The sequence below is a fragment of the Schistocerca nitens genome, chromosome 5 (assembly GCF_023898315.1).
Source record: "Schistocerca nitens isolate TAMUIC-IGC-003100 chromosome 5, iqSchNite1.1, whole genome shotgun sequence".
NCBI classification, from domain to species: domain Eukaryota; kingdom Metazoa; phylum Arthropoda; class Insecta; order Orthoptera; family Acrididae; genus Schistocerca; species Schistocerca nitens.
Window position 1 is genome coordinate 241,576,067 of NC_064618.1, and position 17,761 is coordinate 241,593,827.

Below are 17,761 nucleotides of genomic sequence, written 5' to 3' on the forward strand. Positions count from 1 at the left end.
TCTGCATACAACAGTGGATGAGATGTTGTCTTTGTTCCGTGGTCGCTGTCCATTCAAGGTGTTTCTAAAAGAAAAACCTGGAAAATACGGCATTCTAATTCGAATGCTGTCTGATTCTGAGACTAGATATGTGATCAGCATGGACATCTATACAGGCAAGTCAGGAAATACACAGCATTCAAATGGACCGATGGAAATTGTAAAGAGACTAATAAAACCTATTGAAAAATCAGGCCGTAATGTTACCACAGATCGGTACTATACTTCAGTGGAGCTTGCTGAGACTCTATGGAATGATTTTCACCTCACACTTGTTGGCACCCTACAGTCTAACAGACGACACATACCTGAAGAGCTGAAGACTACAACTGGCCGCAATTTACACTCTTCCATCTTTGCTTATACTGACCCTCAGACACAGAGGCCACCAGTTACTCTTGCATCAACGCTAGTCCGCGAGAAGCCAAAACGACTGCTGTTGATGCTTTCAACTTATCACTCAGAAGGTGTGTTGAATGAAGACTCAAAAAAGACTAACATAAATATTTTTTATAATTCTACAAAGGGAGGCGTGGACACCATAGACCAGATGGCAAGACACTACAGCACAAAGAGAGGAACAAGAAGATGGCCTTTGTCCCTCTTCTACACACTCATTGACATAGCAGCAATAAATGCATATTCACTCTTCCTCCTCAACTTTCCGAATTGGAAAAAGAATTTGCTAAACCGCAGAAGAGTTTTTATCACTAACTTAGGTCTCGAACTAATAAGATCTCAAGTAGATAAACGGGCACAAAATTTGTATGGACTTCAGAAGCCAGTAATAATGGCAATGGAAAGCATCACACAACGGAAGCTCAGCTGCTCTGTAGAACCATCATCCTCAACAGCAGAACCAGGAACACGTGGACGGTGCCACCTATGCTGCCAAGAAGCTGCATCTAAAAAGATCAAGTACAACAAGCTGGGAAAGTCAACTGTTACCTGCTCTCAGTGCCACAAACACGTCTGTGGGAAACACTGCAGGAAGACAGTGTTGTGTGAAAAATGCGTTGCAGAATGAGACAGTAAATTTTGTTTGCTTCATGTAGTGTATCGAATTAAAAAAGTCGTTTTTATAAGAAAACACTATTTTGAAACATTATTCCAAAAAATATAGAAACTGAATCTCGTGATTTGTTGATTTTATTCCTATTATAATAACATCTTTTATTATCCAGTATACAAAAACAATGTCTAAGCATTTTGAATTGTTATTAGAGATATCAGAAGTAAATAAACTTGATTTATGATAAAATAAATTGTGGTATTCTTTATGGGCCTTTGAGGCCCCCCCGTTGGTATTACATGTAACAAAAAATACGTTGGTAATGCTAGGGTTAATATTCGTACAGGTGCTTCTCCTTTATCCAACGGTGAATTTTCCTGTACGCGTCGTCTACCTTTCTCATAGTCATTCAGGAATCTACATCTTTGTATTTTCACCTCTACCCATTACTGTTGCGCCATTTTGATAGTTTCTCAGTCTCACTTTTTAGACATCTGTGTTCTTTTGCACGCTTCATTTGACGTATTTTATATTTTCTCTGTTCATTTAAAGGACAGGGAATATTTTTCGACAGTGGCCTCTTCAATGTAAGCATTTCGGCTGTCACCTGTAGCGATTAGAGAAACCATATAAAATCTAAGTTCGGGTTTTAAACCCATTCCTTCCGAATGCCTAAACACCTACGCCACGTCCCACGGCGTTAGTCTAGATTCAGTGTATTGCTACTTGCTTGAACATAGCAAAGTCGTTTTAACAAATTACGCTGTTACCAACGGCGTACCTTAGAGAGGTGGGGAATATGGTGACGACGACGCCCATCATGCAGGTGGAGCAGATGCCGACGAGCGCCAGGTACAGCGACAGCATGGCTAGCGTCAGGTCGGCGTTGGTCGACCACTGGACGCCGATGCCGAAAGCTCCACTCGAGAAGAAGCAAATCACTGCAAGAGACACGCACAGCATCTCAGCTCAGTCTAATCCCACAACATAGAACTGTGGCTAAGGGCTAAAAACCACCGGCTGAGCGAACGTCTGCACGTTCGCGCTGGCCGGTGTCGTACTCACTCATCAGAGTCCGGTAGCCCAGCCAGTTGACGAACTGGCCCGCGCAGCTGTAGCCGAGTGCCGACACCGCGCCCACGATGATGGAGTTGATATACAAGCGGCTGTTGGACACTGTCTGAAAAATTACAGTACCTGATTTACTAGGTGTGGTGAGTCTGAGGTGGTGTACAAAATGACGTGCCTCCTTCCTCGTAATACCAAAGATATCCTGCAGAACCAGCCTCCGTAGCCGAGGTCGCTAACGCGCCCTACGTGGTTGCGTTATTCTCGCAGATAAGCCGATTCGAATCCTGGTGTTAAATGATTTTCCGCTGCCGGTTTGTGACCGGCGAGCTGAGGAGGGGTGGTGGCGTGAAGCTCCTGGTCGCCAGTCTTTGCTAATATCCTGGGTTAAATTCCAAACTTGCCCCCAGTGTCTCTTGAAGTGAAAGTATGTGACACTGTTGGTGGTGATCTGTCTATTGGATGAGGACGCTAAGCTCTGGGGCCCTCTTCGTGCTCTCCGAGAGGATTAGGCTATGTGCCGGCGCCAGGTTTCAAACTCTCCCTGCTCCCATAGTCTCCAGCACGAATATGACTCTACAGATGCACGTCCATTACAGTCACCTACACACAAAAGATACACAGCTCTCATACATCGCAACGGCAAGGTGCATGAAAGAGTGAAGAATAGGAAAAACCTTTCCAATCACCCAGTTAAACCTGTCCTTTGAGTTCTCCCAGCTATTAATGCCATACTACTTTACTTTTTACCTGTACATAAATTCATTCATAGCTCAATTATTCCTCAAGCGCCACTGATGAACCGTAAGTACAAACTGACGTTGGAGCTTCACCGCTAAACTTATATTTTTACCTCAACATTGACTGTAGATGGTTAAATAAACCGAACCAGTGTCATACATAAAATTATTCTTTTTGGATTGTTTCTAATACGAATGAAATTTTACAGTGCCTTAGCTTTTATTATCTCCAGCTGAAAGTAGTGACATGGTACGGAGTAAAGGCATGCCATGCGCATGAGACATTTTTCCCATCCCTTTTTGCTGAAGAAGCTGGTCGTCCAATTTCGTAGCTGTTCTTCAGAATTTACAAATGAATTCGTTGCATGCTGTCATAAATGCTCTACCACGGTACATTCGTGCAAAGAGGGAATATTATCATAGTTACAAACAACAACAAAATGATTCAAAAGGCTCTAAGCATTATGGGACTTAACCTCTGAGGTCATCAGTCCCCTAGAACTTAGAACTACTTAAACCTAACTAACCTAAGGACATCACACACATCCATGCCCGAGGCAGGATTCGAACCTGCGACCGTAGCAGTAGCGCTGTTCCGGACTGAAGCGCCTAGAACCGCTCGGCCACAGCGGCCGGCGGCAAACGACTGGTACGTATTATCGCCAAAGGATGTTACGGTTCAGAATCTCTTTCGAATGACAAATTATCACAGATTCTGAAGATGCTGAATGAAAACTGACAAAGTTAGAAAGAAATAGACCCATCAGTATGGAAGTCCCATTGTGAAAATTTATCTATGGATAAAGAGATATAACGAACAAAACTGAACAAATAGTGCTCCTTACAAAATGTAGAATATTATTAACACATATACGTATGCAAACAGCTAAAGATGTTACAGAAATGGTTGTGACCAGTATGTTCGTTGATATTCGTCGGATATACTATGTACGATTTGAGACTTGTCAGTTTATCGTTTGCTACTCATCGCACTGTCACTCTATTTTATTGATTCTGTAGCAAACGACACTACCGTCGGATTTTTATTTTGGCGTTGGCTTACCAAAGATTTCAGCCTATTTCACTTCTGAAGATGGCAGTTTAAACTACCGAAACCGTTAAAGTGAACCAAATAAAGGTTTTCTTGTGCAGCTTTTCGTCTTTGTTGGAATTTATCATGTAATATATTTCAGATTTTAACGCCTATACTCTGCCAGCATCTTTCCTTTGCGTTTCTTAAAATTCTGCTTTCGTGGGATAAGACGTGTGTCGTAAATGATCTTGTCCTCCTACAAAGTTAAGTGGAACATCACGCAAAAGAAAATAGTACGATATTGTCAATAACGCCCCCCCCCCCTTCTCCTAGTGGCATAGATTACCTTATAACATCTTCCACTGTCAAAGCCAGTTTGGGGCGTGATGTTGCAGTAGAATGACTATAAATGCAAAGATGTTGTCTATCGGCGTAAAGCTTATGTTAGCCGGATTCACTGCTTCATTGTAATGTACATTTCTCTGTTTCATTGTACATTGTATTCTTACGCCACTGATCTGATGATGGGGAACTCAAAACGCGTCAGGAGGGGTTAAAAATAAAATCTGGCGACAAAAGTAAGTTTATTATCATTTCTCTTAAGTTTCTCATCTTTGTTCAAACATAGTACTATAACTCAGTGTTAGCTGAACTACAACTAGCTGTACTATAACTCAGTGTTAGCTATGAGTAACCAGACAGACTTTTGGTTTGAAATATCATCATTCGAGTACGATATGACATCTGATGTGAGCACACATGATCATGCTCCACAGGAAATAACGGACACGCATGCATACTCAACATACAATGATGAGCCAGCACATTGCGACCACTGTTTAATAGCGTGGAGGTTCACCTTTGGATAGCAAGACAACAGCGAATCCGTGTGTCATGGATTACATAACTCCTTGGCAGATGTACCGACATATATGCCACCGCATGTCAATTCTCCTGAATTGTGTGTGTGTGTGTGTGTGTGTGTGTGTGTGTGTGTGTGTGTGTGTGTGTGGGAGGGGGGGGGGTGTGATTTGTGTGTTTGGAGCTGACACATGATGGCAGCAGGTATGTAAAGGGCAATTTGGGACAGTACACAAACTGTGTACAGCAGGCAAACTGCTCCTGCCGCTGATGATTTCCCTTCCGGTAAGAGGCTGGAGCTCTATTCAATGTTCGCTGCTGGCAACTGTCATGGAATCAGTAAATAACCCGATACTAGCGACTTACGCGGCGGAAAACTACACCAAAGAATAAACTCACTCAACACGATCTAAGAAATACGCTAACTCTTATTCCAAAACTAAAGAGCACTACTAGAAACAACTAAATAATCAGCTACTGTTCACTTCTTCTCAGAAGTAATTTAGTATACTACGAAGCCAAATAATGTGCACAAACTATGTACAACAGATAGGCTGCACCTGTTGGTCCCCGCTCTGGTAAGAGGCGGGAGCTCAGTTTGATGAGTGACGGCAATAAGTCAGCCACCTGCATTTTGACAAATTATGGAGATAAATTAAAGGTGGAAGTATTTTTTTCATTTGAATATCCATCACGCTTTGCACCAAATAGGTTCAAATTTCCAAGTATTGCCGACACCAACTGCAGCTTAACCTGTACGTTAGATCAGTAGTCCCAGTAAGCTGATAAATAATACGGACAAAAAAATTGGAAATATTTAATTTTGAGGGTCTATTGTGCCTTGCATCAAGTGGGCTACCTAGATCGAACTTCAGTTGTTACCAAGTGCACCTTAGCCTGCAAGATCAGCAGATTCGACATATGAAACAGCTGTGCTTTGGTAAATGACACGTGCAATCTGAATGTGGAAATAATTGATCTGGGATCCCATCCGTTTTTAGCTGTAGATATATTTAATTGGTTGTCGTTTCTGTCTTGCACCAAAAGGGATAAAAATATCTGAGTTTACAGTTTAGTCAGGTTTGTCATAACCTTTAAATTGGGTCATTAAGTGAGCCACATGTGTTCTGAGAATTTAGATGTGGATAAATTTAATTTGGGGATCATTTGTGCCTTGCACCGAGATGGGTACAAAGATTGAACTTTACTATTTTGTCATGTGCACTATAACCGTCAATACAGAGCAGTAGTGCTAATAATTGAGCCACATATATTTCGATAAATAGTACTGGCAATTTAGGTGGTGACATGTATAATTTGAGGGTCCACTGTTCCTTGCACCAAATGGAGTACATTGGTCGAAGTACTGTTAACGCCAAATGAAGTGGCATGTATATTTTGATAATACAGAATATTCAGACGGGGAAATATTTAATTTTAAGGACCATTGTGCTACACACTTAGTGTGGTACAGACTTAACTAATAACCTCTAAGTAGTAAAGGTAGGAAGATTTTTCTGTTTAGCAAAAGTGACAAAAAGTAGATTACAGAGTACATGACGGCTCAACACAAAAGTTGTATCTCAAGTACAGACAGTGTCGAGGATCAGTGGACAAAGTTCAAAACCATCGTACAATATGCGTTAGATGAGTACGTGCCAAGCAAGATAGTAAGAGGTGGAAAAGAGCCACCGTGGTACAACAACCGAGTTAGAAAACTGCTGTGGAAGCATAGGGAACTTCACAGCAAACATAAACATAGCCAAAGCCTTGCAGACAAACAAAAATTACGCGAAGCGAAATGTAGTGTGAGGAGAGCTATGCGAGAGGCGTTCAATGAATTCGAAAGTAAACTTCTATGTACTGACTTGGCAGAAAACCCTAAGAAATTTTGGTCTTATGTCAAAGCGGTAGGTGGATCAAAACAAAATGTCTAGACATTCTGTGACCAAAATGGTACTGAAACATAGGATGACAGACTAAAGGCGAAATACTAAATGTCTTTTTCCAAAGCTGTTTCACAGAGGAAGACTGCACTGTAGTTCCTTCTCTAGATTGTCGCACAAATGACAAAATGGTAGATATCGAAATAGACGACAGAGGGATAGAGAAACAATTAAAATCGCTCAAAAGAAGAAAGGCCGCTGGACCTGATGGGATACCAGTTCGATTTTACACAGAGTACACGAAGGAACTTGCCCCCCTTCTTGCAGCCGTGTACCGTAGGTCTCTAGAAGAGCGTAGCGTTCCAAAGGATTGGAAAAGGGCACAGGTCATCCCCGTTTTCAAGAAGGGATGTCGAACAGATGTGCAGAACTATAGACCTATATCTCTAACGTCGATCAGTTGTAGAATATTGGAACACGTATTATATTCGAGTATAATGAATTTTCTGGAGACTAGAAATCTACTCTGTAGGAATCAGCATGGGTTTCGAAAAAGACAGTCGTGTAAAACCCAGCTCGCGCTATTCGTCCACGAGACTCAGAGGGCCATAGACACGGGTTCACAGGTAGATGCCGTGTTTCTTGACTTACGCAAGGCGTTCGACACAGTTCCCTACAGTCGTTTAATGAACAAAGTAGGGGCATATGGACTATCAGAGCAATTGTGTGATTGGATTCAAGAGTTCCTAGATAACAGAACGCAGCATGTCATTCTCAATGGAGAGAAGTCTTCCGAAGTAAGAGTGATTTCAGGTATACGGCAGGGGAGTGTCATAGGACCGTTGCTATTCACAATATACATAAATGACCTTGAGAATGACATAGGAAGTTCACTGAGGCTTTTTACAGATGATGCTGTGGTGTATCGAGAGGTTGTCACAATGGAAAATTGTACTTAAATGCAGGAGGATCTGCAGCGAATTGACGCATGGTGCAGGGAATGGCAATTGAATCTCAATGTAGACAAGTGTAACGTGCTGAGAATACATAGAAAGATAGATCCCTTATCATTTAGCTACAAAATAGCAGGTCAGCAACTGGAAGCAGTTAATTCCATAAATTATCTGGGAGTACCCATTAGGAGTGATTTAAAATGGAATGATCATATAAATTTGATCGTCGGAAAAGCAGATGCCAGACTGAGATTCATTGGAAGAATCCTAAGAAAATGGAATCCTAAAACAAAGGAAGTAGGTTACAGTACGCTTGTTCGCCCACTGCTTGAATACTGCTCAGCAGTGTGGGATCCGTACCAGATAGGTTTGACAGAAGAGATAGAGAAGATCCAACGGAGAGCAGCGCGCTTCGTTACAGGATCATTTAGCAATGGCGAAAGCGTTACGGAGATGATAGATAAACTCCAGTGGAAGACTCTGCGGGAGAGACACTCAGTAGCTCGGTACGGGTTTTTGTTAAAGTTTCGAGAACATACCTTCACCGAAGAGTCAATCAGTATATTGCTCCCTCCTACGTATATCTCGCGAAGAGACCAAGAGGATAAAATCAGTGAGATTAGAGCCCACACAGAAGCATACCGACAATCCTTCTTTCCACGAACAATACGAGACTGGAATAGAAGGGAGAACCGATAGAGGTACTCAAGGTACCCTCCGCCACACACCGTCAGGTGGCTTGCGAAGTATGGATGTAGACGTAGATGTAGTGGCAATAGGCAGTGTATGTGTATCTTGATAAACCATACAGAATATGTAGATGTGGAAATAACTGATTTAAGAGTTTTTTGTGCCTTCACCGAGTGGAGTACAAAGATAGAACTATACTTGCTACCAGGTGGGAAATACAGAGAAAAATATAGCCTACTCTGGGGAACATGCTGACAAACCGTTTCGTTTTAATGGCTTGTAAATTTGTAGGCTATGATTGGCTTTTTCATTTTAATGGCTTGTGAAGCAGTGGACTCTGATGGGGAGATACCGCGCGCGCGCGCGTGTGTATGTGTGTGTGTGTGTGTGTGTGTGTGTGCGTTTTCTGTTGACAAAACGTCATGCCACATTCCTTGCCACCATCTGCCACAGATGGAGACGTTGGCACCACCTCTACATGAGAATATCATGACCCACTCGTATCATGACCCACTCATATAAGTGCAGTGTTGTTATAGTTAGGAATAGTCAGAGTTTAAGACGTTCTAAGGTGCTGACTGCTTGGAATGGCTTTGCAGACAGATGTATCTAATTGTACACAAAATATTACTTGCAAAACAGGAAGAGAAAGAAGCTTTTAAACATCAGAAATTTGTCACATCTGCAAGGAAGGCTGCATGTGAACTGATGTGAAACACAGAGGTCATTGTCATTTTTTAGGCAGATTACGTAGAGTTGTACATGATAGCTCTAGTTCAAGCTATAGACCCACTTTTATGGAGTCTGTTGTGTTTCGAAACCTGACGAACTACAATGCTCATTCAACAGTTAAAAACATATGTGAATGACTGGAAGAAACTGACAACAGTGAGTGAAAATAAATGCAGGCCTTGTTTCTATCATTGCGTTAAACATGGGAAAGTGCAAAACATTCATTACATTCATCATATTGGAATAACGACATAAATTTCGATTTATACACTACATTAACTTTAAAATCTGACGACTTGAAAACAACAAGAGTTAGCAGTCTAATTTTATAATTAAAAATGGCGTGTTTCCAGACGGCTATCGAACTGGTGAATCAGCTCTATTGGATGAAAGATGCCGCCAGTTGCAGCATTCTAAAGTTTGTCGACTGGTGAAACAACAGTCAAAGATTTGGAATACTAAAGAGCATCCAAAGCGTGGACATTATTTGAATGCAGAGTATTAGGACATTATTTTGTCTTATATTTGAACACAAATGTCTTGTTTTGCCTGATGAGTTTCAAAATTTCCGTTAACCGAACTGAATCCAGCCCATCCTCTGACTTCTTCTTCATTAGCATGGGATGGGTTGCTGAAATATAATGATGTAAAATTGCAACTTGTTGTAGATATAGAAAATTTATTACAAGTTGTTGAACATCGCTTCAGAGTTGGCAGTTGTAGTACCACCAAGCATCAACAAGCCACACGTTCCAAAGAAGCTGATTTACACATTATGCGATATTCGCTACCAGTCTCTGAACAATAATCTTTTCGCCAAGAAAAATTCGCCTGATATTTTCATTCTACCAAACTCCTTGAAATACACCGTAGATCCATTTTAATGATGAGAAGTGTTTAATTGAAAGAAAAATGTGGAAAATGTACGAAAAATGAGTGATGTGAAGCTAGTAACGTGTTCGGAAGGTAGATACGGAGACACTGCTCTGACTGTGGGACCATATTTCAAGTACAATGTCATATTTAATGAAAATTGGGTTGCTATTGAATTAAGTCGACTTGACATAGTGTTTGATAGACGGAAAGTTACATATATGGCTAATGTAGACATTTCTGGACGCAGCTTGTTGATTTTAATTATGGGCATGTGTTGAAAGTTGAGATATGTTAAAATGTGTTACACAGGCACGGTTAGCATAATATATCAGGTAAGTACATCAGATATTTACGATGTTATTAGAATTGATATGCTTAGGAGTTACCCAGATAACAACATTTATAACATGCCACGTCTCCATAAAAGGTATTCGTAGGACTGAGAGCAAAAATGTACGTCCTAATAATCATCTCTCCTATAAGCAGCTAGACAACCGAGTGAGTCTGTGACAAATGCAAAACTCATAATTGTTAGATAGACAGACCTTCACAGGTCCACTGTCTTGAGGAAAAATTTCCAACTGAACCTATAGTTTCTAAGAGGGTCTAAATCATTATTTCACCACTACGACATCTTTGCTTGACGTACGCAAATGGCATAAACCCCCGATTCCTTAAAAGAATTAGTGGATGGTACGAATAAACTTCTTCTTCTGCAACCCGTAACTTTAATACGGCTGCATCCCAATTGCACAGCTATGTTCGACAACTTCAGGACGCGGTAATATTATTGAGCAAATGATCAGATTCCTCGTCGATAAACTACTGCCCAGAATAACATATGTTTTTGAGCTATCTCTTAGCTCCAGCACCTTCCCAACAGCCTGGAAGTAGGAACTCGTCAAACATTATCCAAGACAATCTGGCAAATAAGCCTCCGATTACAGGCCCTTCCGTTTTACTAGGATTATCTCTAAGTCTTCAGAACGTAGTTGAAGATCAGCTTACTAATTACTTAAACTCTAGTAAACTTTTAGAATAGTACCAGTCAGGTTTCCGGGAAATTCATAAAATAACGACTGTTCTTACTGATACGCCCGTATCGATTTTTTTTTTTTTTTTTTTTTTTTTTTTTTTTTTTTTTTTTTTGCAAATGTATCGTACGTCCAAAGATTATGCGCTCGGTCCAGAGGAGTTACGCGAGCGGCGAGATTTTAAGCAGCCTGTATCGCTGACTTGTGGTCTTTCTTGGAGGTCTCGGAGCGAAAGAGAGAGGGCGCTGATCGGGAACGAAGTGGGCGGACGACACCGTGACAGTTGTAAAGGAGGCACCTATAGAGAGAGAGCGGAGCAGAGTACACTCGACTGACGCGCCAGCCGGTGGAAATGTTGGTGTCTAGAGGAGTACAATGCGAGCTACTGTGACTGAGCTGGTGTTTGAGCTGTTTTGTGGTGAGCGGACATGTCATTCAAGTTGTGGCGTGTTTTGTATGTTGAGCTGTCGGACCATTTGACAGAATTATTTGGTGCCCATGTGCATCTGCTGAGGAGGTGAATCTGCTGAGGAGGCGAAGTTCGTTCTTTAGGGTTTGCGGATTTAGTTGAGACAGTTGGGTCATTATGTGCCACGATGCCGTCTTGAGATTTTCATTTAACCAAACACGTTGTTGACATTTCATCCCTAATTGATACTGTGCACGGTTGCACTCACCTTAGCATGTTTGTATGCCTCTAAGCTGGTCCCGCAGCGTTTGGAGGATCCTTAATATGCATATTTGTAGAAGTTTATACATCAGCGTGGACGTAACACTGGAGAGGCTGTGGAGGAGTGGGCGGCATTCGGGGCCTGCGATGGTGTGCAAACGTACAACCGGTGAGGCTATGGCCATATTGATTCATTTCCAGCGCAGCTCCAGAACACTATTGTATGAGTGGTATGGTCACTAGGATGGAGAAATTAATTTTATTTGTTGACCTCAAGTTGTTCTAACTTAAATGTTCACTCGAGAGAATAATTTGAGGTATAAATGAGTTGATTTCTTGGTTTTTGAATTGTATCATACTTGCAACCTGGAAGTAACTGAAGATGTTCACTTAGAGAAGTTTTTGAATACTGGGGGGTCTACTAGCAAATGGTGCTCACGAAACCTCATTGCCTGAGGTCTAGGTTATTGGTGCTTCCTTCAAGGACAAACTTGTCTGTTAAATTGATTGGCCGTGTTATACCACTTTCAATAAAATTTTGGAAGAGAGATTTCACGGTATTGAGATACCTGCCAATTGCAAATTAAATTTGTGTAAAGTTTTTAAGAAGACTCAAGTTATTTGTGAGAATTTTGAAAGATCGTTGTAAGCTTGTGTAAGCATATCGTGTAAAATAAATGGTATGTTACACAATTAACCGTCTTTTGACACCAGAATCCTGCATTCAAGTGTGACCCGCTCAAACGGTCGCCTCCTACATCCCTTTCTTTTCAAAGGGGGATTCCACTTATAAAAATGACCGACGAACTGAAACAAGCGTTGGGCCAATAGAGGCACGCAACTATTATGTGCTTTATTTATTTATTTTTAGGGTTTCGTCAATGTCGATTCTGACATTCTACTTGCTAAACTCACAAGTCAAATTTTTCTTCACCCTTTCAATGGCTCTGCTCATACATTACATCTCGCTAGCAGTACGTAATGTTCGATAAGAAAAAAAGAAAGGTTAGAATGTAGGGATGTAACAGCAGGGGTCCCTCAAGAATCAGTGCTGGGCCCATTGATTTTCTCATTACATTTTAGTGATTTGGCGACTATTCTCTCCCGTTGCAAATATGATTTCTGTGCTAATAATTTTCAGTTATATCTACGTCCATCTAACATCTGGATGCATAATTACTTATCAGTGTGGACGCTGAATATTTGTTTGAACCTTAAGCCGTTTAAAATGCGATCAATCTTAGCTACTTACGAAAGACTAATTACCCTCAGTACAGGGTGTCTCTTCCACTGTTACTGCTAAAATTCGGAGAAACAACTATTTTTTTCCTGTATCAGTTATATTTGGGTGGAAACACAACTACAATCTGCAAGGTATCAGTGCCTCTTTATTCACTACAGATACTGTAAGTAAAAAAGTACTTTCTCTCTAACTTGAAAAAAATGTAGACTCACTTATATTCCCCATATATGACTGTGGTGATCCTATTCTTAAAGCAATTTCGCATGAGAGCTTACTCCAGCTGGATAAATGCGTGTGTGAGAGACAGTTCTGTTTGTTTGCTATTCGAACAATATCGCTCCTGCTGCCGAACAGTTATGATCGGTATACACACTGAGACTGTCATACTCCCGGTTTGATCTATCGCCTTCTGAAACATTGTGCTCTCTCTTATTTGCGGAGTCCGATTTCGGTGGGAGTGCAGATTGTCTGGGGTTGTGTAAGCGTGGGCTTTTAACCAAGTACTTCCATTTGTGAACAAAAACTTAAATACAAAATGGCATGCACAAAACAAAGAAGGTGAGAACTTCTACACAATATATCAAATTAGTTAACTTCTGATATAATAACATCAATTTGATAAAAGCAATTACTCACTTCACAGTAACAAAATAATTAAAACTTTAAAGGGGCACCCAAAAACATGCAAGAGAAAACCTAAGATATATGTATACATACCATTCGCATGTCATACTACTTCACGCCATTGAAACTAATTATACAAAGAAAACATTAAACTAATTCTCCAACAAAAACACTAGTACAACAGTATCCAATTATAACTTCAAAAATGTTTCAAATGGCTCTGAGCACTATGGGACTCAACTGCTGAGGTCATTAGTCCCCTAGAACTTAGAACTAGTTAAACCTAACTAACCCAAGGACATCACAAACATCCATGCCCGAGGCAGGATTCGAACCTGCAGCGCCTTTAACCGCACGGCCACTTCGGCCGGCAATTATAACTAACACCTTAATCACACACTAAACAGACAACACATACCAGCAACACAATCTACACTGACACAATAAACTAACATACAACCAGTTATGAAGGCAAATGGACTGCCAACAGACTCATTAAAGCGTATCACTAAGACGCCATAGGTTTACACCATGGCCTCAGCATGATTTTCAAATGAATTATAAATATAATACAATCGGAATAAAACTGCCTCTTCAAGTATAATAATGTAAGTTACTGTTTTACCAATGCAGGCACAACAATTGCCCCGCTGTATTTTGAAAAATCGCAGATGTCTGTACAAAAGCTACTATGAACACCATTCAACGGCACAAATCACGCTCATGTTCTGCTCGCCTATCTTCCACAATTCCTTCATAGCTTCCAGCTGTCGTACTTTCTGGAAGAATGGAGGTAAACACAGTCAGCTGTTGCGAACCAATGACGTCCCACGTTAAAGCTGGCCTCACCTCTTGCTGACTGTTCGCAGTCAACTACTCAGCTGCCTCCACGCCGTGTGTCAGATTTCACAGCACCGTTCAGCTTGCCCAGCGTCCGTATACCACCACTCGAATATCCCCACAGTCAACTGGTTGCACCTCACCTCCTATCGCCGACCGGAGTCCTGCCCACAACGCTTTCCGCGCTCTGTTTGTGACCTCTCGCTTGACTTGTCACAGCAGCACAACTCAAATATAGCCCTCAAATGGCGAGAAGTACAAATGTGTAAGAATAGGCGGCACATGTTTACCTTCAATTCTAAGTCTACTATCTGAAGAACAAATCAGATATACTCGTTTTCAAGAAAGTAAAATACTTTCTTTGCCATTAAAAAACACCATCTTCTTAAAATCATTTTCATTATCAGCTAGCCAACTGTTGAACAGTGTTCTTCGAAATATCAAATAAATTAAGATCCGTTCAAATTTCAAAAGACAGCTAGTGATTCACCTTCTGTAACAGTTCCATATACACTCCTGGAAATTGAAATAAGAACACCGTGTATTCATTGTCCCAGGAAGGGGAAACTTTATTGACACATTCCTGGGGTCAGATACATCACATGATCACACTGACAGAACCACAGGCACATAGACACAGGCAACAGAGCATGCACAATGTCGGCACTAGTACAGTGTATATCCACCTTTGGCAGCAATGCAGGCTGCTATTCTCCCATGGAGACGATCGTAGAGATGCTGGATGTAGTCCTGTGGAACGGCTTGCCATGCCATTTCCACCTGGCGCCTCAGTTGGACCAGCGTTCGTGCAGGACGTGCAGACCGCGTGAGACGACGCTTCATCCAGTCCCAAACATGCTCAATGGGGGACAGATCCGGAGATCTTGCTGGCCAGGGTAGTTGACTTACACCTTCTAGAGCACGTTGGGTGGCACGGGATACATGCGGACGTGCATTGTCCTGTTGGAACAGCAAGTTCCCTTGCCGGTCTAGGAATGGTAGAACGATGGGTTCGATGACGGTTTGGATGTACCGTGCACTATTCAGTGTCCCCTCGACGATCACCAGTGGTGTACGGCCAGTGTAGGAGATCGCTCCCCACATCATGATGCCGGGTGTTGGCCCTGTGTGCCTCGGTCGTATGCAGTCCTGATTGTGGCGCTCACCTGCACGGCGCCAAACACGCATACGACCATCATTGGCACCAAGGCAGAAGCGACTCTCATCGCTGAAGACGACACGTCTCCATTCGTCCCTCCATTCACGCCTGTCGCGACACCACTGGAGGCGGGCTGCACGATGTTTGGGCGTGAGCGGAAGACGGCCTAACGGTGTGCGGGACCGTAGCCCAGCTTCATGGAGACGGTTGCGAATGGTCCTCGCCGATACCCCAGGAGCAACAGTGTCCCTAATTTGCTGGGAAGTGGCGGTGCGGTCCCCTACGGCACTGCGTAGGATCCTACGGTCTTGGCGTGCATCCGTGCGTCGCTGCGGTCCGGTCCCAGGTCGACGGGCACGTGCACCTTCCGCCGACCACTGGCGACAACATCGATGTACTTTGGAGATCTCACGCCCCACGTGTTGAGCAATTCGGCGGTACGTCCACCCGGCCTCCCGCATGCCCACTATACGCCCTCGCTCAAAGTCCGTCAACTGCACATACGGTTCACGTCCACGCTGTCGCGGCATGCTACCAGTGTTAAAGACTGCGATGGAGCTCCGTATGCCACGGCAAACTGGCTGACACTGACGGCGGCGGTGCACAAATGCTGCGCAGCTAGCGCCATTCGACGGCCAACACCGCGGTTCCTGGTGTGTCCGCTGTGCCGTGCGTGTGATCATTGCTTGTACAGCCCTCTCGCAGTGTCCGGAGCAAGTATGGTGGGTCTGACACACCGGTGTCAATGTGTTCTTTTTTCCATTTCCAGGAGTGTACTTGTCTACAACTCACGCTAGTCAACCACAACGACGTTTCGCTCCTCTTTATCTACATAAAGGTTGTCCTTTCGTACAGCCTTTGAAATTGTCAGTAGAATCATGTCATCCTTCATACCCCCTTCCGTTTCTGAAGATACTAAACGCGGTTATGTCGATAGTCGATGATCTCGCACCGAGGTCGACCTTCGCAAAGATACTGAACGTCCAAGCAACATCACAGGAGACGCAAATCCGGACGAGGCTAGAACCACCCCTACAGTAGATGTCAGGTTCACCGCACCACACCACTTACGAAATACGGCCGTAAGAGCCAGGAGTGACAATAACGTGTGCGTTCTGACTTCGGTTACCTCTCCTGTAAGTCTCCTGTTTCCGCTTTCATCGCTCCGCCGAGCAGTGAGCTGACTCAGAGAGTGTTAACTTCCCTCCTACACACCAATGGTGTTGTAACTGTATTCATACATTCAAACTTCAAGATTCAGACTGTTCATTTTATGCAGCTCTTTTACTACGGCTGTTTCTTGTGCATCAGGAGCTGGATTTGTGTATACAATTTCAGCTGTGCTCACAGTCACAGCGGTGGAGAGCGATAACGATAATTTTCATTTTCTAATAAATTAATTGTTTTATTATTTCACTCTTGGTGTTACGAAATTACTTTTCTCTGTCTCCACCTTCGTGTAAAACACAAAATACAGCTTCAAATGCGCTAAAACAATCAATATTATTGTTATTCTTAATGTCCTTTTGTTATTATTATTATTATTATTATTATTATTATTATTATTAATGCCTATTTCTATTATTATTTCTTTTGGTAGTCATAGTTGTTCTCACTATAATTTTTCACATTTACATAACTGATCAATAGTCTTCATTCTGGCTGCGCAGTCAGAATGGATTTTTGTGGGAAGTCATTTTCCTGCCTAGGTACACAATCAGACCAGAAGTAGGCGTAGAATCTGAGAGAGTTTTGAAATACTTCTCGGAATGCGTTGTTCGTGGTGGGATGTAAGACAGGGTCTTAAGACCCTAATTTGGTCGGACTAAATAAAAAATAAATCTTCTTTTTCCTGGCCTTACCCTGTATCATCATGGACCTGCATGGTAATCAGATTTTTGGCATTGTTAGTGGTAGAGGATGCCAAATACCCTCCCTGCATCATCGTTCCACCCCCCTCCCCCCACTTCACCTCTCACACCTCCCGAGAACGGAATCTGTGAATTTGCCCTATCAGTTTGCATTTAGTGTAATCCATGTGAAAACGAGAGAATGCTTTCCAAATATTTGAAAATCGTGTAACTGAAGTGTAACGTGCGTCACAGCCCAGTATACATCTAGTAGGATATAGGAAACCGTCTAAAAACCACATACAGGCAGGCTGGCACACCAGTCCTGGCAGATTCAATTCGGGGCCGTCGCGCATCCGTGAGTACTGAGAGCTGTATTCTAACGCGTATGGCTATCCAGGTGGGTTATAATAAATTATTAACGAATAATGTACATAAATAAGTCTGATAC

General features: G+C 42.4%; 1 protein-coding gene across 1 annotated transcript in view; it reads right to left on the reverse strand.

Moving 5' to 3' along the window:
* Nucleotides 1-17,761, reverse strand: part of LOC126259747 (synaptic vesicle glycoprotein 2C-like) — a 234,620-nt gene that overhangs the window by 52,788 nt on the left and 164,071 nt on the right. The window contains exons 9-10 of the mRNA XM_049956737.1: nt 2,117-2,231; nt 1,833-1,992 (exon numbers count right to left, since the gene is read on the reverse strand). Coding sequence (XP_049812694.1) covers nt 1,833-1,992; nt 2,117-2,231 — 275 coding nt within the window. The remainder of the gene's footprint in view (nt 1-1,832; nt 1,993-2,116; nt 2,232-17,761) is intronic.